Here is a 26578-nt window from a genome sequence, read left to right as displayed (position 1 = left end):
TGGTTAACTACAATAACCATGTTTTTTGTTTTATTTGTAGTAAAACTATGATTCATTTTCATAAGGGAAGTAAAAAAAATCTTTAGAACTATTAGACTGCGTTTTTATAACCACAGCTGCTTTGTGTACAGAGGTTACCAGGGAAACGGCTTTATTTCTGCTGTTCCAGCGCCACCTACTGTCGATTACATTTTAATTAAGATAACTGCTATTTTTCTGCAGAGTGCTGACCAAAAAAAAAAAAAAAATCGCCATGTTCTTCTCTGTATAGAACCTAACCAGTGTAATATTTAACCCTCTGGAGTCTGAGGCTGATTTGGGGCTTGGAGAAGTTTTGACATGCCCTGACATTTGTGCTTTTTTCAGTTGTTCATAAACATATAAATGACAAAAGTGTCATCACACTGTATTCAGCACAAACTAGGCTACCATAATATGTGAGGAAAATGTATGTACATGTTTGTATTTTTGAAGGAATAATGTTTATGCGTGGTTATTGAAAAAACTAAAAACTTAAGTCACTGAAATAAGGCCAAAAAAAGTATATTAAATCTTTGTTCACAAGACTTCTAGGTATTGGACGTTGTAGACTAGAGTTTTTGCTTCAGAATTATGTAAAAATTATGCTGCCTACTCCTTCATATAAAACAATATATTGATTTAGTTTTTGTAAGACACTTTTTGTCAAGAAACACAGTATACGTGGAGGCGTGAATCATCATGAATAATGGGTCATTTACACCTGAGAAGACAAAAGAATCGCATAATAATGATCTGAAATGACTTGCATATTAATGAGGCCTTTCAGTCAGGTAGGCTGTGAAAAAAACCCTCTGTAATAATGTCTCAGCTCATCATAAACAGCAGTACTGTGAAATATTATTACAATTTAAAATAATGGTATTCTATTATATTCTTTAAAATATAATGTATTTCTGTGATGCAAAGTGTCTGAACAATTATGTTACCTCTATGGCATTTCATATAGGCTTTTAACTTAAAAGCATGCACATTTGGAGAAATATTGATGGATTCTTATATATTTATGGCAATTTTCTATACTGAGGAGTAATATTTATTCAATATTTATTGACATCACTATGAACGCTGGATACTGTGTTTTCAATTCATACTTGCAGCCGGAGCGCGCTCTGTACACCTTTAGGCCACAAATTCATATAAAGAAGAAAAGGAACCAGGAACTAACGGCATGTCTTCTAGAGATCGCTAACCATGGCTTTAACATCCAAATAAACACTTTTCAAGACAATAAGGCTCCATTTACACTACACGGTTCAAGTGACCCAATTCCGATTTTTTCCTCCCATGTGGCACAGATCGGATATGAGTCACGACCGTGTAAGTAGGAAAAAAGCGCATGGATTCCGATTTTCACAGATCGGTTTCAGGCCTCATTCATATGTGGTTATAAATCAGATATGAATCGGATACGTGCGTTTGTGCCTGCAGTGTAAGCGGACAGATCGGATATTCCCCTGTAAATGCGACTCCTGCGTCATTGAAAAGTGAGGGTTTTTTACATTTCGCGGTACAGACATACCTATAACAAACGAAGCATCTCTAGTTGACTGTCAGATTATTCATTTCATTTGTTTGCGTTAAATAAAAGGCGATATGACATTGAAATGTGTTGCTCTTGAAATCACACTGAGTGCTCGTTGCCGCTGTTGTCAGTGATGACGGCTCGTGCACAGACGTGCGCTTCAGTCCCGTTGTGGAGACTCTAACTATTCGTTCCATTGAAACCACAAAATAAAAAGCACACAAACTTGCAACTGCCCTTGATATACAATCACTGATGAATGCATTGGTTTTAATGACAAAAAAAAAAAATAGTATAGGATGGCGGATTCGAGCCCATGAAGCTGTGAATATACTGTCATACTGTCATGAAATTTTTTTATTATTTTTATGTAGGGATGTAACTATTAAAGGGTTTCTATATGAATTCATGTCAATAAATTAACATCAATGTACCATTGAAATTGATTTGTGATGTCATATAGGCTATTTTTGGTACGTTTCGCAGTGCCATGTAAAAAGGAGACATCCGATACAGGTCACTTTTAAAAGAAATGTAAGCACGTCGTCCAAAAAAATCGGATATGGTCAAAAGATCGGATCCGTGCATTAAGACATGCAGTGTAAATGCGGCCTAAATGCACGATTGAGACAATGCATACAAGTATTGCCTCTGAATAGCGCTCCCTCCGTGGGCATGGCCGAATTAGCGGATAATGAGCTGAATCACGGACTTCTGACATGGCTCTCTTTTCATACAGATTACATAAACACAGAATGTTTGTTTTCGATTTGACTTAAACGATTTAAAACCTGACATTTCAACGTTTCTTTAGACATAAGTGTCATTTTTTTTGTCATTAGTATTCATAAGTTACAGTTCATTTTCTGAGAACTATCAGATTGGACTTCGTTCAGAGGGAGAGGAGAGATCACGCATCATGTTAGTTTTCTTTATTTTACAAAAAGCACAGCATTGTGTTTTTACTCTGAGTGTACACAAATAAAAGAAGACATTCTATAGTTTCAATTGATATATTACTTATGTCTCTATGACAGGAAATTACAGAGTATTTTAAGTCTGTTTTGCTGCAATGTGAAAAAAATCCTGCAAAACGCGCCGGCGTGTTTTCAGACCTCAGGGAGTTAATTAAAGCTGTAAGAATCATATAGCCTACAGCTTACACCTTCACCTTCACCTTCTTATATATATATATATATATATATATATATATATATATATATATATATATATATCTCATAACCATAACCATATAATCATAACAAAAACATAAAGAACATTGCTAAGGGATAAATAGCCTACATGAATACCATCAGTAGATAGATTCTACATAACATGCATGCACACACACACCTTACATCAATTTTTTTTTAATAGTTACAGATAAATATAAAAAGGGGGGAGAAAGAAAAAGATAACTGTAGGATTGCATTATGATGGGATAAAAGCCAATAGAAAGTTATACAAAAACATAGCCCAAAAAAACTGATGCCTTTTAGTCTGATGCCTTTTAGTCTGAGGCTGTTTTGTCCGATGCCTAATTGTACGAGACCTGACACCTGACATTGTTTTTCCTGAGACCTGAAGCCTCTCAGTCTGATGCATGATGCTGTTTTGTCCGATGATTGAAGCCTTTTAGTCTGAGGCATGACGCCTTTTTGTTGTATGACTGAGGTGTGAGAATGTCCTAAAATGGACACCGTGCTCAAGGTATTTATTGACAATAAAGTCTATGAATAATGCAGTGCTAATTTTAAATGTTTAAAAAGAAGTTTCTTTGAAAAGAAGTTTCTTCTGCTCACCAAGGCTGCATTTATTTAATCAAAAATACAGTAAAAACAGTCTTTCAAAATCATTAAACAATTGTAATGTTTCCAATTCCAAACATTTGACAGGTACTGTATATTTTATAAAATCTGTCAATTAGACAAAGGCCAGATAAAAATCAGTACTACATCTGACATTTCTGTCCCCCTCACTTCTGAAATGATGGCTACGCCCCTGAGTGCAACCTTATGATTGAAATTATTTGTTTCAGTCTTTTTCAGTGTAACTTCCCCAAACCAGAAGTGCCACACACAGGTCACATTCACACTGTCAGTTTTTGGGATTGACAACCATATTTGCTTACAGGTGTCTCAAAATGTCCCATTCACACAGCAACTTACAGTAGCGTCTGGAACACTGTCTGTATGAAAGTGCAATGAGAGTCAAGCCCGTATCTCTTACTAGTAACCATAACGACAGTGACCAACGTAATATTAAAGATGGCGACGTCCATAAAACTGAAAAGTCTCATCACTTTTGACATGACAAGAGACCAATTGAACCGTGAGTTCATCCATTCAAACTTCAATAACCAACAGCAGCATCAATGTAAATAAGTGCTAGCTGGAGTCTTTCAGGCATGAAAACGGGTCAGGGGTGAAAAGGTGAGAAGGATATTACCCCTCTAGGGGGTAAGGAAAATGTAAATATTCCATATTTTAAAGCATCAATCTGATGCATTTTGAGGTGCTTTTTTTGCCAACCTGGGGAGAGCTGGAGAAACTTAACTTCAGCCATGAGTCAAAAATTATTATGGCCTCCTTACTAAGTATTATGAAGGGGGATAGAGCAGGAATCTTTATTAGTGTCGATTTTCAGTCTCTTTTTAATGATAGGCTTTACGCAGCAGTCTCGTTAGGAAAAAGGTGGATAAAAATAAATTATTTAATTTATGATTTATTTAATTTATTTACAAATTATAAGTGTCATTCAACATCTAGTGTTTCTGGAAATAGCCCATATTTTATGTGCATGATACAGTTGAATACTTAATTCTAAAAACCAACACACATTCCGGTTCAACAAAAATGTAGGTTGAATTGTTGGTCTCTGTGTTGACTAATAAAAGGTTTCATGTGTGTTTGTGTGTGGGAGGTGAATGTGTGTGTGGTATCTACAGTATTGCTTTGTGTTGTGTGCACGTGCTACCTGTTTATCAGTGTATGTATTTAGCTGGTACAGTGGTCTTTGCAATGCAAACACTTCTTCTGGAAGTTGACGTACTCTCCATGCCACTGTGTTTCCCATCATTCTCTCTGGATTGGCCTCAGCTACTTTAGAGACCTGTAAAGCAAACAAATACTCACAACGGGTTGTCACTGCTTCACAAAAATGAAGCTGTAACCTAGACTTGGGCCCTGATACAGATCATTAGGTGGTATTTTATGAGTGTATGGGCATTTGTATGCAGTGTATGCACCTGGTTGCATAAAGCTTGCAGTCTCTCCTCTCTCTCCTTATCATCCTTCTGTTTTTGTTTTTCTTCAGATTCACGCATCTGCAGTTTCTTCTGTAATAGTTCTTTCCTGAACTTCACCCTGCACAACATATACAATCAATGATACAGCTGAAACAATTATATGATAACATTCTGGTTACATTTGTCAGCATTTTGACAATATTAAGCATAGAGTATTTCTCAATATTGTATTTGCTCTGAAAACCAATCATAATGCCGAATCTGCCATGTTGTCTGACAAAGAAGTCAGGAGTTAGAAGATTAACCTCGGCAGACTTGAACTTGAAAAATGGTGTGTACTGATGTCTTTACACGTTTTGAAACAGCATTCCTTCACATGTTCATTCATGTTTATATGATGCTATAAATTAACTAATAAGAAGAGATGATCGGTTCACGAGCCACTTGAGCTGAGGCGCTACAGTCACGACACATTAAAGAGCAACAAAACGTTTTTTATTGTTTGAATTTCTTTAAAAAAAAAAATACACAATTTGAATGCTGGGACTTTGTTTAATATCATAAGTAACCTGCTCTGTCTTGTCTGTCGACATGTTGTCAGTGTCCTCTTTGCTCCGCGATGTATTTTTCCCTCTGTGTGCTTGACAGCACCATGGCTTATTGGACAAAGCAACAGTAACTAAGGGGGGCGGGTCTTTGCGAAGGGTCAATTAGAAAAATCATAATCATAATTTAAGCAACACAAGTCTCCAAGTAGATTCAAAATATTGAAAGCAAAAAAGTAAAATACAGTTTAAAAAAATATATGTATATATAAAATAATAAAATGATCACTAAATGAACATAACGAGGAATCCAATTTTATTTTTTTTTTTTTTTTTTTTGGACATAATACATAATAATAAATGTCTCAGGTTACATGTGTAACCATGGTTTCCTGAGAAGGGGAACAAGACACTGCATCCTCTAGAGAACAATATGGAGAATGCCTCCGGCATGACCTTTGTCTGAAGTATGAGTCTACACATGACAATGAACTTGACATTGCCCGGCAACAGCCTCTGATGTCACTACTGGTGCGACCACGAGTATAAAAGGGCACCTGTAGAATACGTCATCCACTCCTTGTCTGAAGGAGAGGTGTGCAGGAATACCTGGAGCATGGCAAAGAGATGCAGTGTCTCGTTCCCATCTCAGAGAACCATGGTTACATGCGTAACCTGAGACATTCCCTTTCGAATGGGAACACTCAAAGCACTGCATGATCTAGAAGACACTATGAGAAACAAATACCCACACCCAGTGCTGTAGGGATGTCGGTAAAGTCATCAGTGCTTTTGCTTGCTTTTTTTTCTTATCAGTGCAAAAGAGACTCAAAATACTCCATCGATTTTGGTCATACAAACAAGAGTTGTACATTATTAAAAACTGTGGAATGTCTTCTTTTATTTTTGTACACTCACAGTAAAAAAAAAAAAATGTTGTGCTTTTTGCAAAACAAAGAAAACTAACATGATGTGTGAGCTGCCATCTCTTTCACAATGAAGTCCATTCTGATAATCCTCAGAAAATGAAATGTAACTTAGTGAATACTACTGAACAAAAAACATGAGAAATATGTCTAAAGAAACACTGAAATGTACAGTGGGGAATAATTCTGTAAGAATTTACCTCAGAGGAACTTTCATTTTGAGAATCAACTTGATCAAGCTGATGATTGTAAATGGTAAGTTTTTTATTCTTAAGTTCTTTATTCTACAAACCCGATTCCAAAAAAGTTGGGACACTGTACAAATTGTGAATAAAAACAGAATGCAATGATGTGGAAGTTTCAAATTTCAATATTTTATTCAGAATACAACATAGATGACTTCAAACTCTTTGCAATTTTTCTCTGAGAAACTCCTTTCTGATATTGCTCCACTATTTTTCACTGCAGCATTGGGGGAACTGGTGATCCTCTGCCCATCTTGACTTCTGAGAGAAACTGCCACTCTGAGAGGCTCTTTTTATACCTAATCATGTTGCCAATTGACCTAATAAGTTGCAAATTGGTCCTCCAGCTGTTCCTTATATGTACATTTAACTTTTCCAGCCTCTTATTGCTACCTATCCCAACTTTTTTGGAATGTGTAGCTCTCATGAAAGCCAAAATGAGACAATATTTGGCATGACATTTCAAAATGTCTCACTTTCAACATTTGATATGTTATCTATATTCCATTGTGAATAAAATATAAGTTTAGGAGATTTGTAAATTATTGCATTCCTTTTTTATTCACAATTTGTACAGTGTCCCAACTTTTTTGGAAACGGGTTTGTAATTGCGATATAGTGTTTGTGAATATTAAATCACAAAAAGACCGCTTAAACATGATTGAGCGGTTTTGTTTACTACACATAACTTACATTAGTAAATTGCCATATTGGCTATTCCCAAACTATATTGCTATACTGAGATGAGTGAAATCAACTGAAATACGTAATAAATACTGAAATAAAATGTGTTAGCAACATATTAAACTGCACATTAACATTTAAACTCTATAACATAACAAATATAATACATAAAATGCCATAGAGGTAATATGAATGTTTAGATGCTTTGCATCACAGAAATACATTATATACTCAGCAAAAAAAGAAACGTCCCTTTTTCAGGACTGTGCATTTCAACAATAATGTTGTAAAAATCCAAATAACTTTACAGATCTTCATTGTAAAGGGTTTAAACAATGTTTTCCATGCATGTTCAATTAACCATAATCAATTAATTATCATGCACCTCTGGAATGGTCGTTAAGACCTTAACAGCTTACAAAAAGTAGGCATTTAAGGTCACAGTTCTAAAAACGCAGGACACTAAAGAGACTTGTCTACCGACTGTGAAAAACACCCAAAGAAAGATGCCCAGGGTCCCTGCTCATCTGCGTGAACGTGCATTAGGCATGCTGCAGGGAGGCATGAGGACTGCTGATGTGGCTATAGGGCAATAAATTGCCATGTCCGCACTGTGAGACGCCTGAGACAGCGCTACAGGGAGACAGGAAGGACAGCTGATCATCCTCTTTTAGTGTTCATACAAATATTTACACATTAAGTTTACTGAAAGTAAAAACAGTTGAAAGTCAGAGGACGTTTCTTTTTTTGCTGAGTATATTTTAAAGTATATTATAGTAGAAAACCATTATTTTAAATTGTAATAATATTTCAGAGTTTTTTTTTTTTTTTTCCTGTATTTTTGATCAAATAAATGCAGGCTTGATGAGCATGAGACTTCTTTCAAAAACATAAAAAATAGCAATGTGTCCAATATTTTGACCGGTACTGTATTTTAAAATATAATAGGACTATACAAAAATTTCTTCACATGATGTGCAAGTGTGTTAAGAGTGGACATTTTATTAATGTTAATACAATAGCTGATATGATCCTGTTATCAGCATGTTCACAGAGGGTTTTTTTTTTCCTTTTATCTCACAGTTTTGAGAATCATAGTGTACTCAAAATGTGTCTTTGACTCTCATTTATATAGTTAACTATATTCTAAATAAACTACAAACAAAAAATAATAATTTCTTTTGTCATTGCATTCTTTCTTAGTTGACTCAGTCACATTCCTAACTGAATGGCTCATTATGCGGCTCAATAGGGGCAGGGTCTTAATCTCAGGATGATGAGATGAGGCAGGATGATTTTTACAACATTTTGAAGAAAAAACTAAAATATACAGTTGCTCTAAATATACAGTTCCAAAAAGTCTTGAGAAAAAATGTTTAATATGTGTTTTGAGGCCTTACTTACATACTTCTTGCTCACATAATATTGTAGCCTAGTTTGTGCTGAATACAGTGTAATGATACTTTTGTCTTTAATATGTTTATAAGCAACTGAAAATGCACAAATGTCAGGGCATGTCAAAACTACTATAGGAACCCTAATCAGCCACAGACCCCAGAGGGTTAAGGGAATATTGTCATAGCTTAAGGAACGAAGGCCTTAACAGAATGACTTTAAAAGAGAGGAGGCCTAACTACATTCTATGTTCAGGCCAGCTTCCAAGGAGGCTTACAGAGCCTAATTACTTGGAACTTCTGTTCAGACAAAGCCTGACTCAAAGACTCAAAGAGGACAATCTCAAGAATGAGGCCTAGCAACGCTCTAACCCAAAGGCAGCAGCCAAAAAGCTATTCCGACTCTATGAACTGAGGCCTCAACAAACTGACTCTCAAAGTAAGAGGAAGCCTAACTACGTTCTAACAGAGAAAGCTATCAAGGAAGCTCCAGAGAGCCTAAAAACCTGATACAACTGCCCTGTGAAGCTCTGCAGAGCAGAGGCCTTGGTACAACGACTCTCATAAGGAGATGACCCCTAGCAACAACTTGGTCAACTTGGTCCCTAGCTGAACTCAGAGGATGGATTTCCTAGTAGTACATCCTACATCTGTCAAGAAGGCTACATAAAGGCCTACCATTAATAACAGTCAGAGCTCAGGGGAGCGGATGGACAAGAATGGCTAAAAAACACTACAAACCAAAGGCACCAAAGGAGACTCACACACAGACAGCCTACAACTCAGTGCTATGGCATAATCTGGCTCTGAAAACAGAAGCCTCAGCATGACGCCTCTCTAAAGCGAGAGGAGTCTTAACTAAATTTTATGCTCAGGGCCTAACAACTCGGAACTGCTATTCAGACTGAGCTCTGGGGGAGTGGAGGCCTAAGTGTACAATTCTTTTAGGAAAGAGAAGGCCTAGCAACACTCTAGATCAAAGCAACAGCCAAGAAGGCTCATAGGGAGCCTACCAACTCAGCACTACTACCCAGTCAAGCTCTAAGAATGGAGACCTCAACATGATAGTTCTTCAAATTGAGAAGGGGCCTGCTACTTCCTATGTTAAGAATAACCATCAAGGAGGCACGCAGAGCTCCTAACATCTTAATACTGCTGCCCTAGGCAGAGCTCCGAGGAGTGGGGGCTCCAGTAGAAATACTCTTTATACTGAGAGGGAACTTAACAACACTCCTCTGTAAAGGCAGTAGCCAAGGAGGCTCAAAGATAGCCTTAAAACTTGGCATCACTGTCTAGTCGAGCTCTAAGGACAGAGGCCTCAGCATGATGACTCTCTAAAATGAGAGGAGGCCTACTATGCCCAGCACTAAGAATAGCTCTCAAGGAGGCACACAGAGCACCTAGCAACTTGGTACTGCTGCCCAGGCTCTGAGGAGTGAAGGCCTCAGGAGAAAGAATCTCTATAACGAGAGAAAGCTTCACTCCTCTGTAAAGGCAGTAGCCAAGGAGGCTCACAGAGAGCCTAACAACTTGACACTACTGTCCTGCTGGCCTGCCATTCTGTAGTGATGAGGACTTCAATGAGGATGCCTTAGCTACTAAGAAATAGTAGGGAGGCAATTGACATTTCCATGCTCTCACAGTCCTTTCACATTTTCGTAATAAAGGATAAGTGTGGGTCGAATATGGATTCCCTTATGAACTCTCTGCCTTAGCATGGAGATCAAAGGAAAAACAGAAGGCTCACAGGAGCAGGGCAATTATGTTCGGACAGAAATTATTTTCCATAAAGTTTGTCTCATGCTGCCAAACCAGATCTAATCTGTCATTAGCACAGGCCATAACTTTCCACAACTCCTAATTTTTATAATAATAACAACTAGGGATGTAGCGATGCATCCGCAATCGGTTGAAAATCAATTAAAACGTGACGATTCAAGTCAGTTGAGATGCTAAATGAATCATGATATATTTGGGGGCCGGGGTTTATACGAATGTATATCTGAGGAGAACTGACTGGGTTCAGAAAAGTTTAGATGGTATTTTCTTTTCATCTTGCTTCTGTACAATGCATTTTAAAGTAGTTTTTATAAGCACGCAGCACTGCTTTGTTTGCAGTGGTAACCATGGAAGCGCTGTATTGCCGCTGTTCCATAAGCGCCACCTGCTGTCAAGACAGTGAATTTGCATTCTCATGCAGATGTTCTCGTCTACTGTTATGAAGTTTTATGTAGCATAATTTCACAAAGCTAGTCTGAACATTTTTTTCTTCAAATGTTAAAAAGTATACAATCTAATTTAAATTAAAAAATGCTCATGCTGCATGTATGTAGCATTGTTGGGATAGTTGGGATAATTGGGATTGTTGTTAAGGCCTTAAGGTTCTTTTAAGCCTAAAAGAGCCTCTTCACTATCAAGCCAGAAGGCGGGCCATCAGAAAAATATTCATCATGGGCCCAGCCCTCAGCAATGCACTGGTGCCGAAACCCGGGAAGGAAGAAAGGAGCCCACGCCATGCAAACGCCCTCCACCACGCCGTTTGCGGACATCATTTCATCCCTCGCGGTCTTGCATCAAGACCAACATCAAGCCCTGCTGGACCTCCGTTCTGATCAGGAGCGCCGCTTCAAGGTCATTCTTCAGGTCCAGCAGGAAGACCGCGAGAGGTTCTGGAGCTGGATCGACCAGGAGGTTCGTACAGAGACCACCGGACAGCAGGCTATGCCCACCCATCTCCCCCTCAACAAAATGGGCCCACAGGATGACCTGGAGGCCTTCCTGGACCTCTTCGAGAAGTACGCGGAGGTTTCAGGTTCTCCCCGGGATCAGTGGCCCATGCGACTCATCATACTACTCTCGGGTGAGTCGCAGGTGGCAGTGCAGCAGCTTCCTGTACAGAACCTCCTGGTCTTCGACGACCTGAAAAGGGCCATCCTTCAGCGGGTCTGCCGGACCCCAGAACAGCATCGCGAGGGGTCGGCGAACCTCTTCCATCGACCTTTCTCTCTCCTTCTCTTTCCCCATCCTCCTCTCTCTCTAAGCCTGTCCCTCTCCCCAGGTCTCATCCGCCCAGCCCTCCTCGCGTCCCGCCCCGGGACTGAACAGGGATACATTTCCGGACCTCAGGTCCCGCCCAGGGGGCCGTCTGCTGCCGGGCCGGACCACACTCCTGTTTCTCCCCTCTCTCCACGCCAACCATTTAACCCTCTCCCCGCCACGAGAGCGGCAGGCAGGTCTGGGCGGGCCTGTTGACGTTGTGGGGACCCGGAGCATTTCGTGGACAGGTGTCCGATTATGGAGGTCGGGACGTTGATCCGGGTCTCGGACGACCCGCAGGCCGCCCCTGGTCAAGCTGGCGGTTACCAAATACCTGCGAGTATCAAGGGGGGCTACCTATCAGGCTTTGGTGGACTCAGGATGTAACCAAACCTCGGTTCATCAAAGCCTGATTTCGTCCGGGGCATTGGATACAAGCCGCATGGTTAGGGTTCGGTGTGTGCACGGGGATGTGGTGAAATATCCTATAGTGCCAGTCTTTATCCAATTCAGGGGACAAAACCATAGTGTTGAGGTGGCAGTTAACCCGCACCTCCGGCATCTGATAATTCTGGGGATGAATTAGCCAGCGTTTAATAATTTATTGGGTTTATTTGTGCTGCCTCAGGGGAACAGAGTGGAATCGGGAGAGTGATTCTTTCGGACCGCAATGACTTTCCCCTGGAGCAGTCTCAGGACGAGACACTAAAACATGCTTTTGAAAGGTCAGCACTATTGACGGTCAGCCTCTCCAGCCTGGACGCCCACTGAATTATCCATATTTTGCAATCATAAACGATAGGTTGTATCGAGTGACCCAAGACACTCAGACAAAGGAGGATACAACCCAGTTATTAGTTCCAAAGAGCCAGAGGAAATGCTTTTCCACGCGGCTCATTCTAATCCAAAGGCTGGACACTTAGGACAAACAGCAACACTAAATCGCCTCATGACCCGATTCTTTTGGCCGGGCATTCACGAGAACGTGCGCAGGTGGTGCGTGTCTTGTCGTGAATGTCAGTTGGTGAATCCACCGGCCGCTCCAAAAGCGCCTTTGCGCCCCCTCCCATTAATGCAGGTCCCCTTCGAAAGAATTGGTATGGACCTCATCGGGCCATTAGAGTGATCAGTGAGAGGGCATCGCTTTGCATTAGTCATTGTGGATTATGCAACGCGATAATCCTAAACAGTGGCTCTCCGCAACTTTTTCGCTAAGAGTGTTGCGGACGCACTGTTTAGTCTAATCTCCCGAGTGGGGATTCCGAAAGAAATCCTCACTGATCAGGGCATAGCGTTTATGTCACATTATGCAAACTTTACGAATTATTGGGCGTTAAATCGATTTGTACCAGCGTCTTTCACCAACAAACGGACGGGCTGGTCGAACGTTTTAACTGCACGCTTAAATCCATGATTCATAACTTCGTTCAAGCAGACGCCAAAAATGTGGATAAGTGGTTAGAACCCCTGTTATTTGCAGTGCGAGAAGTCCCGCAAGCCTCCACGGGGTTTTCCCCTTTCGAGCTTCTTTTCGGACGCCACCCCCGCGGGGTGCTGGATGTCCTAAGAGAGACTTGGGAGGACGGACCATCTCAGGCCAAAAACGAAATTCAGTATGTGATGGACTTGAGAACAAAACTCCACACTTTGGGGCGGCTATCCATGGAGAATTTGTTACAAGCCCAGCACAAACAGAGCCAAATGTATGACAGGGGGACTAATTTACGCAAATTCTCACCGGGAGATAAAGTGCTTGTATTGCTCCCCACTTCAAGCTCAAAATTACTTGCAAAGTGGCAAGGACCATTTGAGGTTACACAGCAAATTGGTGATCTCGATTATGAGGAAATACGATCGGATAGGAGAGGAGCACGTCAAATTTACCACCTCAACCTCCTAAAAAAATGGAATGAGGCAGAATCAGTGATGCTGGCCATGGTGATTAGCGGAGAGAGGATGATCTCGGGCCAGAGGCGAATGTCAAAAAACAATCCCTCGCTCTGGCCCCAGGGGGAGATCACCTCTCGCCCTCCCAGCTCACTGATTTGACTAAGTTACAAGCAGAGTTTGCTGACGTGTTTTCTCCCCTACCGGGTCGTACAGACCTCATTCAGCACCACATCAAGACGGAGCCGGGCGTGGTGATTTGCAGCCGGCCGTATAGGTTGCATGAACACAAGAAAAAGGTAGTTCAGCGGAATTAGGGGCAATGCTTGAAATGGGAGTAATAGAAGAATCCAGCAGTAACTGGGCGAGCCCGATAGTTTTGGTTCCCAAAACGGATGGCTCAGTTCGGTTCTGTGTGGATTATCGCAAGGTGAATGCAGTGTCGAAATTCGACGAGTATCCAATGCCGCGGGTGGACGAATTGCTTGACCGGCTCGGTACGGCTCGATTTTATTCGACACTGGACTTAACAAAGGGATATTGGCAGATCCCCTTGTCACCATTATCCAAAGAAAAGGGGGGGCTGCAGGCCGGATGGCTCCCCGGCCTGAGTCGGGCGGTGGGGATATGTGGCGAGGGGAGCGTGGTTCAGCGAGGTCTGCAGCAGGAGAGAGCGTCGGGAGACGCGTGGTAAGTGAGCGGTTTAAATGTAAATCACGAACACCTGTTTCTCATTCCAGTAATTGGCGCGGAGACAGGATAAAACTCCAGGAGAAGCAGGAGTGTGTGAGAGAGAGAGGGACTGCTGACTGAGACACTGAGCATGACAACAGCACTGGAGTAAAGCCCTATTGTGGATTGTTTATACCGACGTTGGAGTGAAGCCCTGTTGTGGATTGTTTATTTTGTTGTTGTGCATTGCACAGACTTTTGTTGGACATTTTTATACACTGAATAAAGCTCAGTCAGCAGTCAAAAGCCGACCCTTGTCCTCTTCCTTCCCTACGAACTCTGAACTTTACTACAGCGTCATTTTATATCTGAATTTTTATCTTCTTTAACTTTTTATTAATATCATTAATATGCACAAGCGCCACATACTGGCAGGTAGTGAATTTGCACGTCCACTCTGCGCATCGCCATTGAAAATTGTTTGGGTATGAAGACAAAAAACGTCTAGAAAAACGCTGGCGATAAACACGTGCGATATTCGTCCCGGTGTGTGCAGGCCTTTAGATTCCATTCCTTCCATGATGAGGAGTCTTCGGTCTTCGAGCCGCAGGAAGGTGAGCTTGGTCTATATTTATTTTATAAAATATATTGACCTTAAGTTTCCTGAATAGTTTTTTTTTTTTTTTTTTTTCCTGGGCATGTGAATGAAAAGAAAGAAAGGGAATTCAGGGTTATGAAGTTCAATTAGGTTGGCTAGAACGATTTATTTCTGGTGTTGGCAAACAAAATGGCTGCCTTTACAGCCACCTTTGGTAGAGTAGCTTCTCCTCTGGTCATAGCTAAAGTTTGTTTCGAGATTAGCACTCTTTACTTCAGTTAGATCTAAATGTCTAGCGTCAGCCTCTGGGGCCGCCTGACATTGTTTGGCTTGGGTTGAGCTTTGCTCCTCTGAGCTTTTATTTTTTGAGAGTTATTTCAGAGTGGCCTCCTCTAATGAGAGTTATACAGGCTGAGTTTAAGCCCCAGGCAGATCTAGGCTTATGTGTGGCCCTATAGGCCTACAGCTATAGCTGGCCTAGGCTAGAACTAGGGTTTAGGTGACATACTAAAGCATTTAATCTTTTTATTTCTTCCCTTGTCAGGTTGTATAGTTTTCCTAGTTCTGGCCTCCTCTTATCGGAGTTGTCAGGCCCGTTACCCCTTTGGTGTAGGTGCAAAATAGATAGCAGCTAAGGTGGTGTCTCAGGTGGGTTAGGGTTAGGGTCTACCCTTATCATTATGTGGATAAGAGAATGCTAGTGTTGCGTAGGCCTCACTTTTTCTTGAATTTTTCATTCAATACTGTGTTTTGTCTTTTCCCCTGAACCCCTTGGATTCAAGCTTGAGTGTAATGGTGCTAGCTGTGATTAAGCACCCATTCCCTAGGGTTCAGTACAGATGTAAGTACTTCTGTCTTTTGGTAAAGCGTCCATCCTTGAGTTTCAGGATGGTATGAATGAAAAGTAAATCATCGTTTATGCTTTAAGTTCTAGTTTTTGCCCTAAACAGTGTGAGCTATAACTCTATTGCTGCCACAGGTTAGCACCTGTGTCTGTAGTAGTAGGCTTGGTTCTGGCCTCCTTCAGAGCATGGCGACTAAGCTCGTACTCCCCTTACTTTAAGGGTAAAAAGTGTTTTTACTGAGTACATAGCCTGTTGGAATGCATAGCTCAGGTTGAGTTTGTTTAGGGAACCTCACTATTCAGTTTGGTTCTTATGTAACTCCCTTTATAGTTTGAACACTGTCACAAGAGGTGATGAGTTGATGGTGTTGTTTGGAGTTGAAGGCTTTGTCTGAGCCTCCTTCTGAGCACAATAGCTTGTTGTATCACAAGTTTGTTGGTAGATGTTTGTTCAGAGTTTTGCTCACTTAGAACTAACACTGCCACAGGTTTATGCCCATGTTTATTTGAAGTAGTAGGCCGGTTCGGGCCTCCTTCAGAGCATGGCAGCATATATGCTTTGTACTCCCCTTACTGTAAGGTTTAAGAGTGTTTTTACTGAGTACATTGCCTGTTGGAATGTGTAGATTTAAGCACAGAGATACTCGCCCCGGGATTTCGCGGTAAACTCACGGACATAAACTCGCCAGTCTGATCTTCGTCAGAGGGTGTAATAAGTTGGCTAAGGCGTTGTCCTTTTGGAGTGGGGGCAAGGCGTTGCCCCTTGCTATTCTTTTAAGATCTTCTCTCCAGATACGCTTTATTGCTTTATTGCAGGATGCTTGATCTCAGTTTCGTTTAGCAGGAAAATCAAGCCTTACACTAATATTGATGAATTATGACAATGTTTACTACACAATGTTTATATGGTAATATGTTTTAGACGGTTGTAACAATGCATATTTTATCTCCCTCATGAGTAGCCTGCTACTACAATAGGCTACAGTGCAGACTGCAGAGATTTCAGAATAAGAGTCACGGTGTATTTCGGGATAGTTAATAATTATTATTTTTCCTGGTCATTATTGTTATTTTGTTTAGCTCCACAATAAACTGTATTTAATTTAATTTCTATTTAATTCATAGAAAACTGCTGTATCTTCTGTCACAGGAAGGAAAGACTAAGAACATTATTTGACACATTATTCAATATATTTTACAAGTATACATGTTATTATAGTTAACTAAAACTAAAACCATAAAAAATTTCATTACTTGAAATCAATGTTAACTGAAATAAAAAATAAATATATATAAAGATGTAAACTTATTTTCTTTCATCTATTTTCTAAGCTGTTGGTAAAAGCTCTTGGCACAAGAATGATGGCTCAGCCACAATAGCACTTCAGTGCAAGGATTATATATATATATATATATATACATATATATTTACACTGAACTCTTGACCGAATCTCCTTCTACTGAAAGGTTTTCCACAGTCCACAATTGCACTTCCAGTTGCACCCTCCACACTCTCCTCATGAAAGAATGCTGCTCTTATATACTATAGGCCCTGCCCACTTGGGTGAAACCATCATGGGAAACCCCAGGTAAGTATCAATTTGTCAATCTTCTATGAAAAAGATAAATTACATATGCACACACATTTTGTACATGTCTAATTTTACAATGTTGTAGCGTATGCACATGTATCAGGATAATCAATAAACTTTGGAATGTTCAGAACGCTTTTAGCATGCTGGACTGGGTTGTAAAACCATCCCGGCTCTGAACAGATCTGCCAAAGATGAGCCCACTTGACACTTTTGTGGACCTGCGAGGGTAAACAGAAAGTGCAACTTCCTCACTTTGGTGACTTCAAAAGGAGCACCCCCCCCCAGAGACTGACCAGATCCACATTCCAACACCCCACACACACAGGGACACACAAAAACACACACACAGACACATACAGAAACACACAATCATACATTTTTAACTGTATATGTGAACTACCACTATGCTGGAATATATATATGATATATTTTAGAGCCTATGCATGTTTCCTAGTGTTTAAATGAGTGTACTAGTGTGCATTTTAATAGGGGAATCCTGTCTGTAAACCATAACTTCTTGTCTATGCCTTTCTGATCTGTCGAGTTTGATCTCTCCGTAAAGCTCCGGACTCGAGCTATTCACTGAGGTGGGTCACATGGCTGACATATGCATTTTTCTATGTGTTTAATGATCCTGTGAAGAACACGCTCCATCTCGAAATCCGATCTGATGGGCATTAAGTATGCAAACTCAGCTAGGATTCCAAACAAAGGAACTTTGCCCGCCAAATAGTGCTGCGCATCTATTGGTCGCTACAATTCAGGAGGTGTGTTAGCTTGGGTTCCATAAAACAACGACACACACCTTCACCTCGTCTCTTCGCGTTCTCTTCTTCTTCTCCTTTGTCTCCCGACTGACTCACGAGCACCTCGTGCACGGACGCCTCAGGTGACCGCGCTTCCCAACCACGCGCGCAGCTCGGGAGGACCACTTCTTTAGACTCTCTCTCTCTCTTCGGCTAAGTTACTTAAGCTTAAACCTCTTTTGAAAACCCCGCCGGAGAAACCCTCTCTGAAAGGACCAACCCAGCCAGGCGCATTGAAACTGCTACACACGGACTTGAACCAATAAGCAAGTATTATCATTTATCTGAATTTGTCTAAACTGATTTCTGTGCTGGCTCTCTCTCAAAAAGGTTTAACAAAGAATTTGCCATCCTTTGATCATCTTTCTTTCCATGTCTTTTCTTCATTTTCACTCTTGTGTATATATATGTGTATACCTTCTGTATATATTTTAGACGTATAATCTCAGTCATAGCTGCATATATTAAACACTTTAATTCATGCTCGATTGTTCTGTTCGTTCTTTCAACTGAAGACCAAGTCACTTTAACGTTTTTCGATCGCTTTATGCTTTAGTTATTTTCATGGCCAGAGAATAACTCTGTTTATAATATTCTGTGAGGGACTTAGTTTGCTGGACAAACGAACAGTTTCTCTAAATAATTATTAAACCAGAACTAATCATATATGTAATTGATTATAATTCGTTGTAATTGATTCACAATATATGTTTAATTCCCCGTTGGGTCGATATATGAATCATAATTTATTCATAACCTTATGAATTATTATATTCATATTTCATCCATAAATTTAGTAATAACCGCTACATTCGTTACAATGTATACATTATACTTCATTAATAATATGCAATGTAACTATTTAATAAATGAACAGCACATAAGACACCCCCCCACACACACACACACACACACATTAAAACTCAAACAATCCAGCCGGCGGATGATTCACGCATGCGCAGCAATATTGAGTAAGCCACGATTTAAGCGTTTTAAGTGGCCGATCAACCAGGAAGATGCTCGATGCACCAAATAACAAATTATGCAGATAAGTAAATAAACGGGGTTATAATGAACCTTATCTGTGTGTGCGTGTGCGTGTGTTTATTTTGTAACTGGTGATAGCGAGACTTTTTGATGCATAATGGTTGTGTATGTGTGTGTGCTAAACTACCGGTAGCACCAACCCAAGTGTGCACCCGAGGAAAAGGCTATTCTACTGAAAATGTGAGATATGACTTGTAAAGTCTTAAACAATGCAAGTGCTATCCCGGCTGGTGACAGAGAGCTCTGTCACACCCCTCATTTGAGGGTTGTCCTGCATAGTACTTAGCTTCCTAAGCTGGTCAGTGGTTGAAGGCCTCTCTGAGGCCTCCCTATTGAGGACCAGCCCCCAGGCTGGTAAATGTACTCCCCTTGATGGGTTCCTTTAGAGTGCACAGCCTCCTCAGTGCAAATAATCATGTGCTGAGTAGATCCTAGGATTGAGCAGAGTGTTCCTCCCCTCATTGTTAAGGGTAAAAAGCGCTAAGCTGAGTCCTGCTCTCCAGGATGCCCATCTCTACTCTCTGGTCTGAGTTGGTTACTGCCTCTTTGCAGTCACTCTTACTGGATGTCTTCTCTGAAGAATGTGATTTGAGACTCTGTGATAAGACAGGTTGTTGGCCAAGACTAGGTTGTTTTATTGAGACCAGGTCAGCCTCCCTGGTGGCCTTCAGGGTTGACTTTGTTCCCCTGACAAGTGACTGGCTAGGGTTCCTTCGGGCATCCTGGGTACATTCCCTTAGAGGGACCTTCTTTCTTCAAGGAAGTTTGGTACCAGAAGCCTTTGGTAGGCCTTGGTAGGCCTTCTGTGTAAGGCCTCATTGAGGCTTATAGCTTGGGCTGTTGGCCATAGGGAATGCTGTCACTGACAGCCTATGTTTGCGACCACTGACAGGTCGCGTCTTTAATGACGTCATAGGCTGTCGCCGCCAATAGGATTGGTGAGATTTGATAATTGCTTTCAGACACCAGTTCACGTGATGACATTCCCCATATGCGTTTCAAACGCAGTGTCTCGTTCCCTGTTCTCAGGGAACCATAGTTACATATGTAACCTGAGACCATTTGTTTTAAAATTTCAATTCAGTTTTGTTATAAAGATATTTCAATTTCACAAAAAAATATGTTGTATTTTGTCTGAGAAATAATAAATAGACAATTTCTCATTTAAATCTAATTTTGTAAAAAAAAAAATCATGAGAAAATCGTATTGGGAATCGTATTGAATCGTGAGTTGAGTGAATCTGTCACGAATGCTGCCTCTGTGGCTCCCTCCGATCACCACCTGAGGGCTCCGTCATCGGAGTACTAAATTCATCCGGACTTCATTTCCCATAACCCACTGCCTGGCGCTGATCACGCATGCACCTGATCCCCTGATCCCCCTGGACTATAAAACATGCTCACACACACCCACCCACCGCGAAGTCTTGTTTTGCCACGGCTAACATTTCTGAGCGCATATTCATCAGATGCCCTTTTATAGTCGCGGTCGCACCAGTGTCGTGTTTAGACTCATGCTTCAGACGCCGGTCATGCCGGAGCCATTGCCCATAATGTCCTCTAGAGGACATGGTATCCCATTCAAAAGGGAACAGTATCATTTACCTTTTTTTTTTTTTTTTGGACCTATTTTTACTAAATCTTTGTAATATATGAAACATGCCATGCAGAGACTTACATGCACATTTTTGGGTGATGCAAACGTGAATTGTTGTATTAGACTTTTGATTCAGTTCACTGAAGAAAAAAACTTGATACACAAAATTAAAGGGTTACTTCAGGATTTAGCATTAAGCTTTGTATGAGTAGAATACCACTAGTATTTTCGAATTAGCGTGCTTTCCCCCTTCATATCAGCCCGAGATGAGAGATTTATGCATTTTTATTCTGTAAAAAAGCCTCCGATGACGCAAAAATCGTCATTTTGCGTCATCGGAGGCTTTTTTGGCCAGAGGCTTAAAACTACAGCCAGTAATAGCAGGTAGTTCCGCATTTTTTCACCACGCCCATACATATGCGCTTTTGAGGTTACTCATGGACATAGATCAAAGATTTTATCAAAAGTGGGTGTCAATATATTTTTAAGCTTACAGTAATTAACTTTATTTTGTCTGCAGTGGTCAGTGGTTCATCTCGCAAATGTATCGGTCTCTGCAGTCATCTCAACCAATACAGCAACAGGCTTTTGTGGTAACGTTAGCATAAATAGATAAATAAACTCAGTTTTACAGAACAGAGGCTTTACTTTGATAACAGTCAACTTATATGCAACTTATATGTAATTGTCTATCTAACGTTACTTTGCTAAGTTTGCAGTTTTACTGCTACCTACAACACTACATATAGGCTACTGTGTTATCAGTCTAGTATCAGCGAGTCTTACCTCTGGGGTGTATTCCAGAAAGCAGGGTTAACTTACTGTCACATATACCCTGAACTCTCGGTTGATTAACCCAAACCTTGCTTACTCGAGGTTCACTTACTGTAAATGTATGAACTAACTCACGATTTATTTGTTTGAATTTTCCTGAATGCCGCCTGTAACCGATAGGCGTGGTTTGGGCGTGGCCTCGCAAGGGTAGCAAAACAAGTGCATTCTGGGAGTTGTTGTCTTTCATCCACATTAGTCAAAAATACATTTTCTGCCTTTTCTCAGTCTAGAAAGCTCCAAATTCAAAAATAATTTCACATTTCTACTACATAAATGACCAATTTTAAATACACATTCATCTTTCCAGGGGTGAAGTACCCCTTTAAATAAACTGAATATACCAGCTCTAACAACAATGGTTTTAAATCTGTTAAAACATTACTGTACTTCTTGATTATGTGAACTGCAAGATTTTGAAAAGAAAAAAGATAGTATATATTGGGTGGAAATATATGAAATCCCATGATAAAATTCATGATAAAAGATTGTCTGATCTTCAGTATCTGTGGATGTATCGTTTGCAAGGCTGACATGTTATTGGTACTATTGTGTGCTGGTTATTTGGCTTTTTTTTTTTGCCAATTTGTTTCTCCAACCAAAGTACTTTACCTTTCTTTATCTCTCTGCTTCCGTTCTTCTATCTCTCTCCTTAGTTCTGCAAGCCTCTTCATATCCCGCTTTCTCTGCTCTTCTCTTCTCTTCTGCTTCTCTGCATGGAACCTATTTATCTGAGAGAGAAAATAGACAATAATGATAATGTATTAATGACTTACAATCATTCAATTAATGAAAATGGCTCATAAAAATTAAATTCCATCATACTGATTTCTGTACCATTACATCACATTATGGATGTAAATAGTTTGGTTTTCATGTTGAATTTAATTCACAAGTTTGCCTATTCAGTCTGAATGGTTAATGGTAAAACAAACTTGGCTTGCTGTCCTCGAAGGAGGCTCGAAACCGAGGGCTCGGCTCGAGCTCCAAGCTAAACCCCCCTATAACAGTACTGCGTAGAGAGAGAATAAGAGAAATAGAGGAGGAGATGGGGAGGAGGAGGGATGCTGGAAGAATTGTCACTGGGATGACACAGTAACTGCTGTTTATATACGCTCATAATGATGATTGACAGGACTGAATGTTTAGGCTCCTCGCGAACCTACATTTGGAACTACATTTAACAATGACGTTGTACTATCATGAAATTTTTTGCCATTACCTGCTGTGTCAGTTGAGCTTTTCTAGTTTTTTCTCTCTGCTGTTCTTTCCTCAGTCTCTCCTCTTCCTCTTTGTGCCAATAAGCAGCAAGAGTAGCCTCCAACTCCGCAGCCTCCTCCTGCTGAATACGCCACTGCTGGAGCTAAACCCAAAGAGTGACAGGTAGTTTCAACAGCAATCTCTCTGTAGTGTTTTGACCACTGAAGTGTTAAGCTGGAAATATGTACAGTAGACTGGAGATACAGTACGTAGTCTTTACCAATCCATGAAAAAAAAACAACATAGCATATTTCTGTAGGCATGCACAGCATTAAAATATGATTACACACACAAATTAGAGAAACTGAGTCTTAAACACTCACACATGCACATGGATGGAATACTTGCATGGGTCACTGGTTACTCTATATTGCAGACTATATCTATATATGTATAAAATAGTATATGAAAGAATATGCAAAATGCAACATGCGTCCATCTCGCGAATGTACAGTCTTCTTCTGCCATCTTCACCCATTAGCCGCTTTTCCACTGGCCAGCGTGAGCACAGAGACCGAAATCATGCCACATTTCCACTGTTGGGCCAGTAGCCTCGCGGCACTCCTGTAAAACCCACCCTAAACACGCCTTCACTGGACTAGGTCACACAATACAAATATACACACCAGTGAGAGGGAGATGAATGAAATAAATCGCTAAACAAATATATCAGAAGCTGTTTTAGTCTTTCTTTTCGACTGAAGCAAGAAGGACATGGACATCTTGGATGACATGGGGGTGAGTAAATTATCAGGACATTTATTATTTTTTTTTTTATTAGACGTTAAGACATAACATAGAACAATTACTTTTAACAGGACATCCAAAAAGATACTGCATTTAAAGAAATGGATTTACATAGCACAAGAAGAAGAAAAAAAATACAATAAATAATAAATAATAAAAAAAATATAATATAAAATAAAGAAAGAAAAAATACCAGTTCAAGTATATACTGTTACAGTTCCCTTGTTCCCCTGGACTCCATATCCCATAATCCTCCTGTTTCATCACCTGCACTCACTTCCCTCGTCAGCTCCTCATCAGCACTCATCACCTGCACCTGGACTTGATCATCTGCACTCCCTTTATAATGCACTCACTCCCTGCACTCCTGGTCCGTTCTCTGTTTATGTTAGACGCTTGTTTGGTGTACTCTGCCTTTGTTTATATTAAAACCCTGTATGTTTGTGGAAATCCGTTATCTGCCTCATCTCTACACCACCAGCCGTAACAGAAGAACGGACCTTAAACCGACTGGATTTCCACAAGAAAAAAAAAAGGAAAGAACATGGACTCGTGGACTTTCCCCGGCGCCCTGGATCCAGCTCCTCCAACGCCTCTCACCCTGACAGCCAGCGATCGCCTTATCGGGCTCCTGCAGGTAGGTCGTTCGCTGGAGAGGTATGTGGAGGAGTTCGTTGAGCTCGCTTATTTGTCGGACTGGCCTGAAGCAGTTTTGATCTCCCTGTTTTTGGATGGATTGGATGACGACACTATTCGTTTTGATGAACCAGATTATCGTTTCTCCTTAAGCGAAACTATCAATTTAATTTTGTGTTTAAATGGCTCCAAATTCTATGTGGATAGGGTTCAGGATAAGTGTTGTCGTCCAATCCATCCAGAAACACGGTTGGCCGGGCCAGTCAGTCAACCTCCGTCTTCCTCCGCATACCCCTCCAGCAAACTCCCTGCCTGCCCCATGCTGGACCCACTTTCCTCTACTGGGCCCAGTAAGCGGAGGAGGAGGAAGAAAGCCGCTCCAGTCTCTCCAGAGCCCGCTCCAGTATCTCCAGAGCCCGCTCCAGTCTCTCCAGAGCCCGCTCCAGTCTCTCCAGAGCCCGCTCCAGTGTCTCCAGAGCCCGCTCCAGTGTCTCCAGAGCCCGCTCCAGTGTCTCCAGAGCCCGCTCCAGTATCTCCAGAGCCCGCTCCAGTGTCTCCAGAGCCCGCTCCAGTCCCCACAGTGCCAGCTCCAGTGCCTGTGGGGATTTTAATTGTATTTGAGAGGGATGTACGAGCCCTCAGCTCCAGCCGCCGCCTACGAGCCCTCAGCTCCAGCCGCCGCCTACGAGCCCTCAGCTCCAGCCGCCGCCTACGAGCCCTCAGCTCCAGCCGCCGCCTACGAGCCCTCAGCTCCAGCCGCCGCCTACGAGCCCTCAGCTCCAGCCGCCGCCTACGAGCCCTCAGCTCCAGCCGCCGCCTACGAGCCCTCAGCTCCAGCCGCCGCCTACGAGCCAGCCGCTCCAGCCGCCGCCTACGAGCCAGCCGCTCCAGCCGCCGCCTACGAGCCAGCCGCTCCAGCCGCCGCCTACGAGCCAGCCGCTCCAGCCGCCGCCTACGAGCCAGCCGCTCCAGCCGCCGCCTACGAGCCAGCCGCTCCAGCCGCCGCCGAGCCAGCCGCTCCAGCCGCCGCCGAGCCAGCCGCTCCTATTAGGAACTTTGATAAGACTGTTTTCCCTCCCTGCCTCCCTCTCCCACCTCCTTCCACTATTGTCCACACTGCACCTTCTCCTCTAGCCGCCTCACCCAGGATTCCACCTCGGCCCGTTGGTCCAGATACTCCCCCTTGGCTCCAACCTCCCTCATCTCCACCATGGCCCATCAGTCCACCAGTTCCGCCAGGCTCCATCCTCCCCCCGGTTCCGCATCTGTCATTCGTCGGCCTTCCTTCACTTCAGGACCACACTCCTCGGTTTGCACCTCGTCCCTTCGTCCCTCACGCTCCGTTGGCTTCCTCACTCCCTCCTGTGTCCCTTTGGTCGGCTGTCGCTCTGGCTCCACTGCGGCCTTCTGGAGCCCCGCCTGCGCCTCGGTCGGCCGAACCTGCGGCATCGCCCTGTCCCGCCGGATCCTCACCGCCACCTGGGATAGTCGGCAATTCGGCTTCGGCCCCGGACCAAGCACGGCAGCCCGCTGCACCTGACCCTCCACGGCAGCCCGCTGCACCTGACCCTCCACGGCAGCCCGCTGCACCTGACCCACCACGGCAGCCCTCTGCACCTGACCCTCCACGGCAGCCCGCTGCACCTGACCCTGCATTGCAGCCCGCTGCGCCTGACCCTCCACGGCAGCCCGCTGCACCTGACCCTCCACGGCAGCCCGCTGCACCTGACCCTCCACGGCAGCCCGCTGCACCTGACCCTCCACGGCAGCCCGCTGCACCTGACCCTGCACGGCAGCCCGCTGCACCTGACCCTGCACGGCTGCCCGCTGCACCTGACCCTGCACGGCAGCCTGCTGCACCTGACCCTGCATGGCAGCCCGCTGCACCTGACCCTGCATGGCGGCCCGCTGCACCTGATCCACCATGGCCGGCTTCAGCTCCTGATCCTCCATGGCAGCCCGCTGCACCTGACCCACCATGGCCGGCTTCAGCTCCTGACCCTCCACGGCAGCCCGCTGCACCTGACCCGCCATGTCTGCCCGCTGCACCTGACTCGCCATGTCTGCCTGCTGCATGTCTGCCCGCTGCACCTGACCCGCCATGGCTGCTCGCTGCACCTGACTCGCCATGGCTGCCTTCGGCTTCTGACCCGCCATGGCCGCCCACGGCTCCTGACCCACCATGGCTGCCTTCGGCTTCTGACCCGCCATGGCTGCCCACGGCTCCTGACCCACCATGGCCGCCTTCGGCTCCTGACCCGCCATGGCTTTTGAGCCTGCCCTGGAGACCTCCACTCCAGTCTACTCCTCCCCCTGCACCGGCATGAGGTCTCCAGGGCGCCCGCCCCCCTCCCGGTTGTTACATCTACGGCGCGAGGACGCGCCTACCGGGAGGGGGAGGTACTGTTACAGTTCCC

General features: G+C 42.8%; 1 protein-coding gene across 1 annotated transcript in view; it reads right to left on the bottom strand.

Moving 5' to 3' along the window:
• The window catches only part of LOC125251122 (coiled-coil domain-containing protein 148-like), a 209778-nt gene that overhangs the window by 23401 nt on the left and 159799 nt on the right, over positions 1-26578 (bottom strand). The window contains exons 11-14 of the mRNA XM_048164058.1: positions 22741-22881; positions 22131-22249; positions 4812-4929; positions 4541-4675 (exon numbers count right to left, since the gene is read on the bottom strand). Of these exons, the coding sequence (XP_048020015.1) occupies positions 4541-4675; positions 4812-4929; positions 22131-22249; positions 22741-22881 (513 nt within the window). The remainder of the gene's footprint in view (positions 1-4540; positions 4676-4811; positions 4930-22130; positions 22250-22740; positions 22882-26578) is intronic.

This window comes from Megalobrama amblycephala, linkage group LG17, assembly GCF_018812025.1.
Source record: "Megalobrama amblycephala isolate DHTTF-2021 linkage group LG17, ASM1881202v1, whole genome shotgun sequence".
Classification (NCBI taxonomy): Eukaryota; Metazoa; Chordata; class Actinopteri; order Cypriniformes; family Xenocyprididae; genus Megalobrama; species Megalobrama amblycephala.
This window is presented reverse-complemented; position numbering and strand designations above follow the sequence as displayed.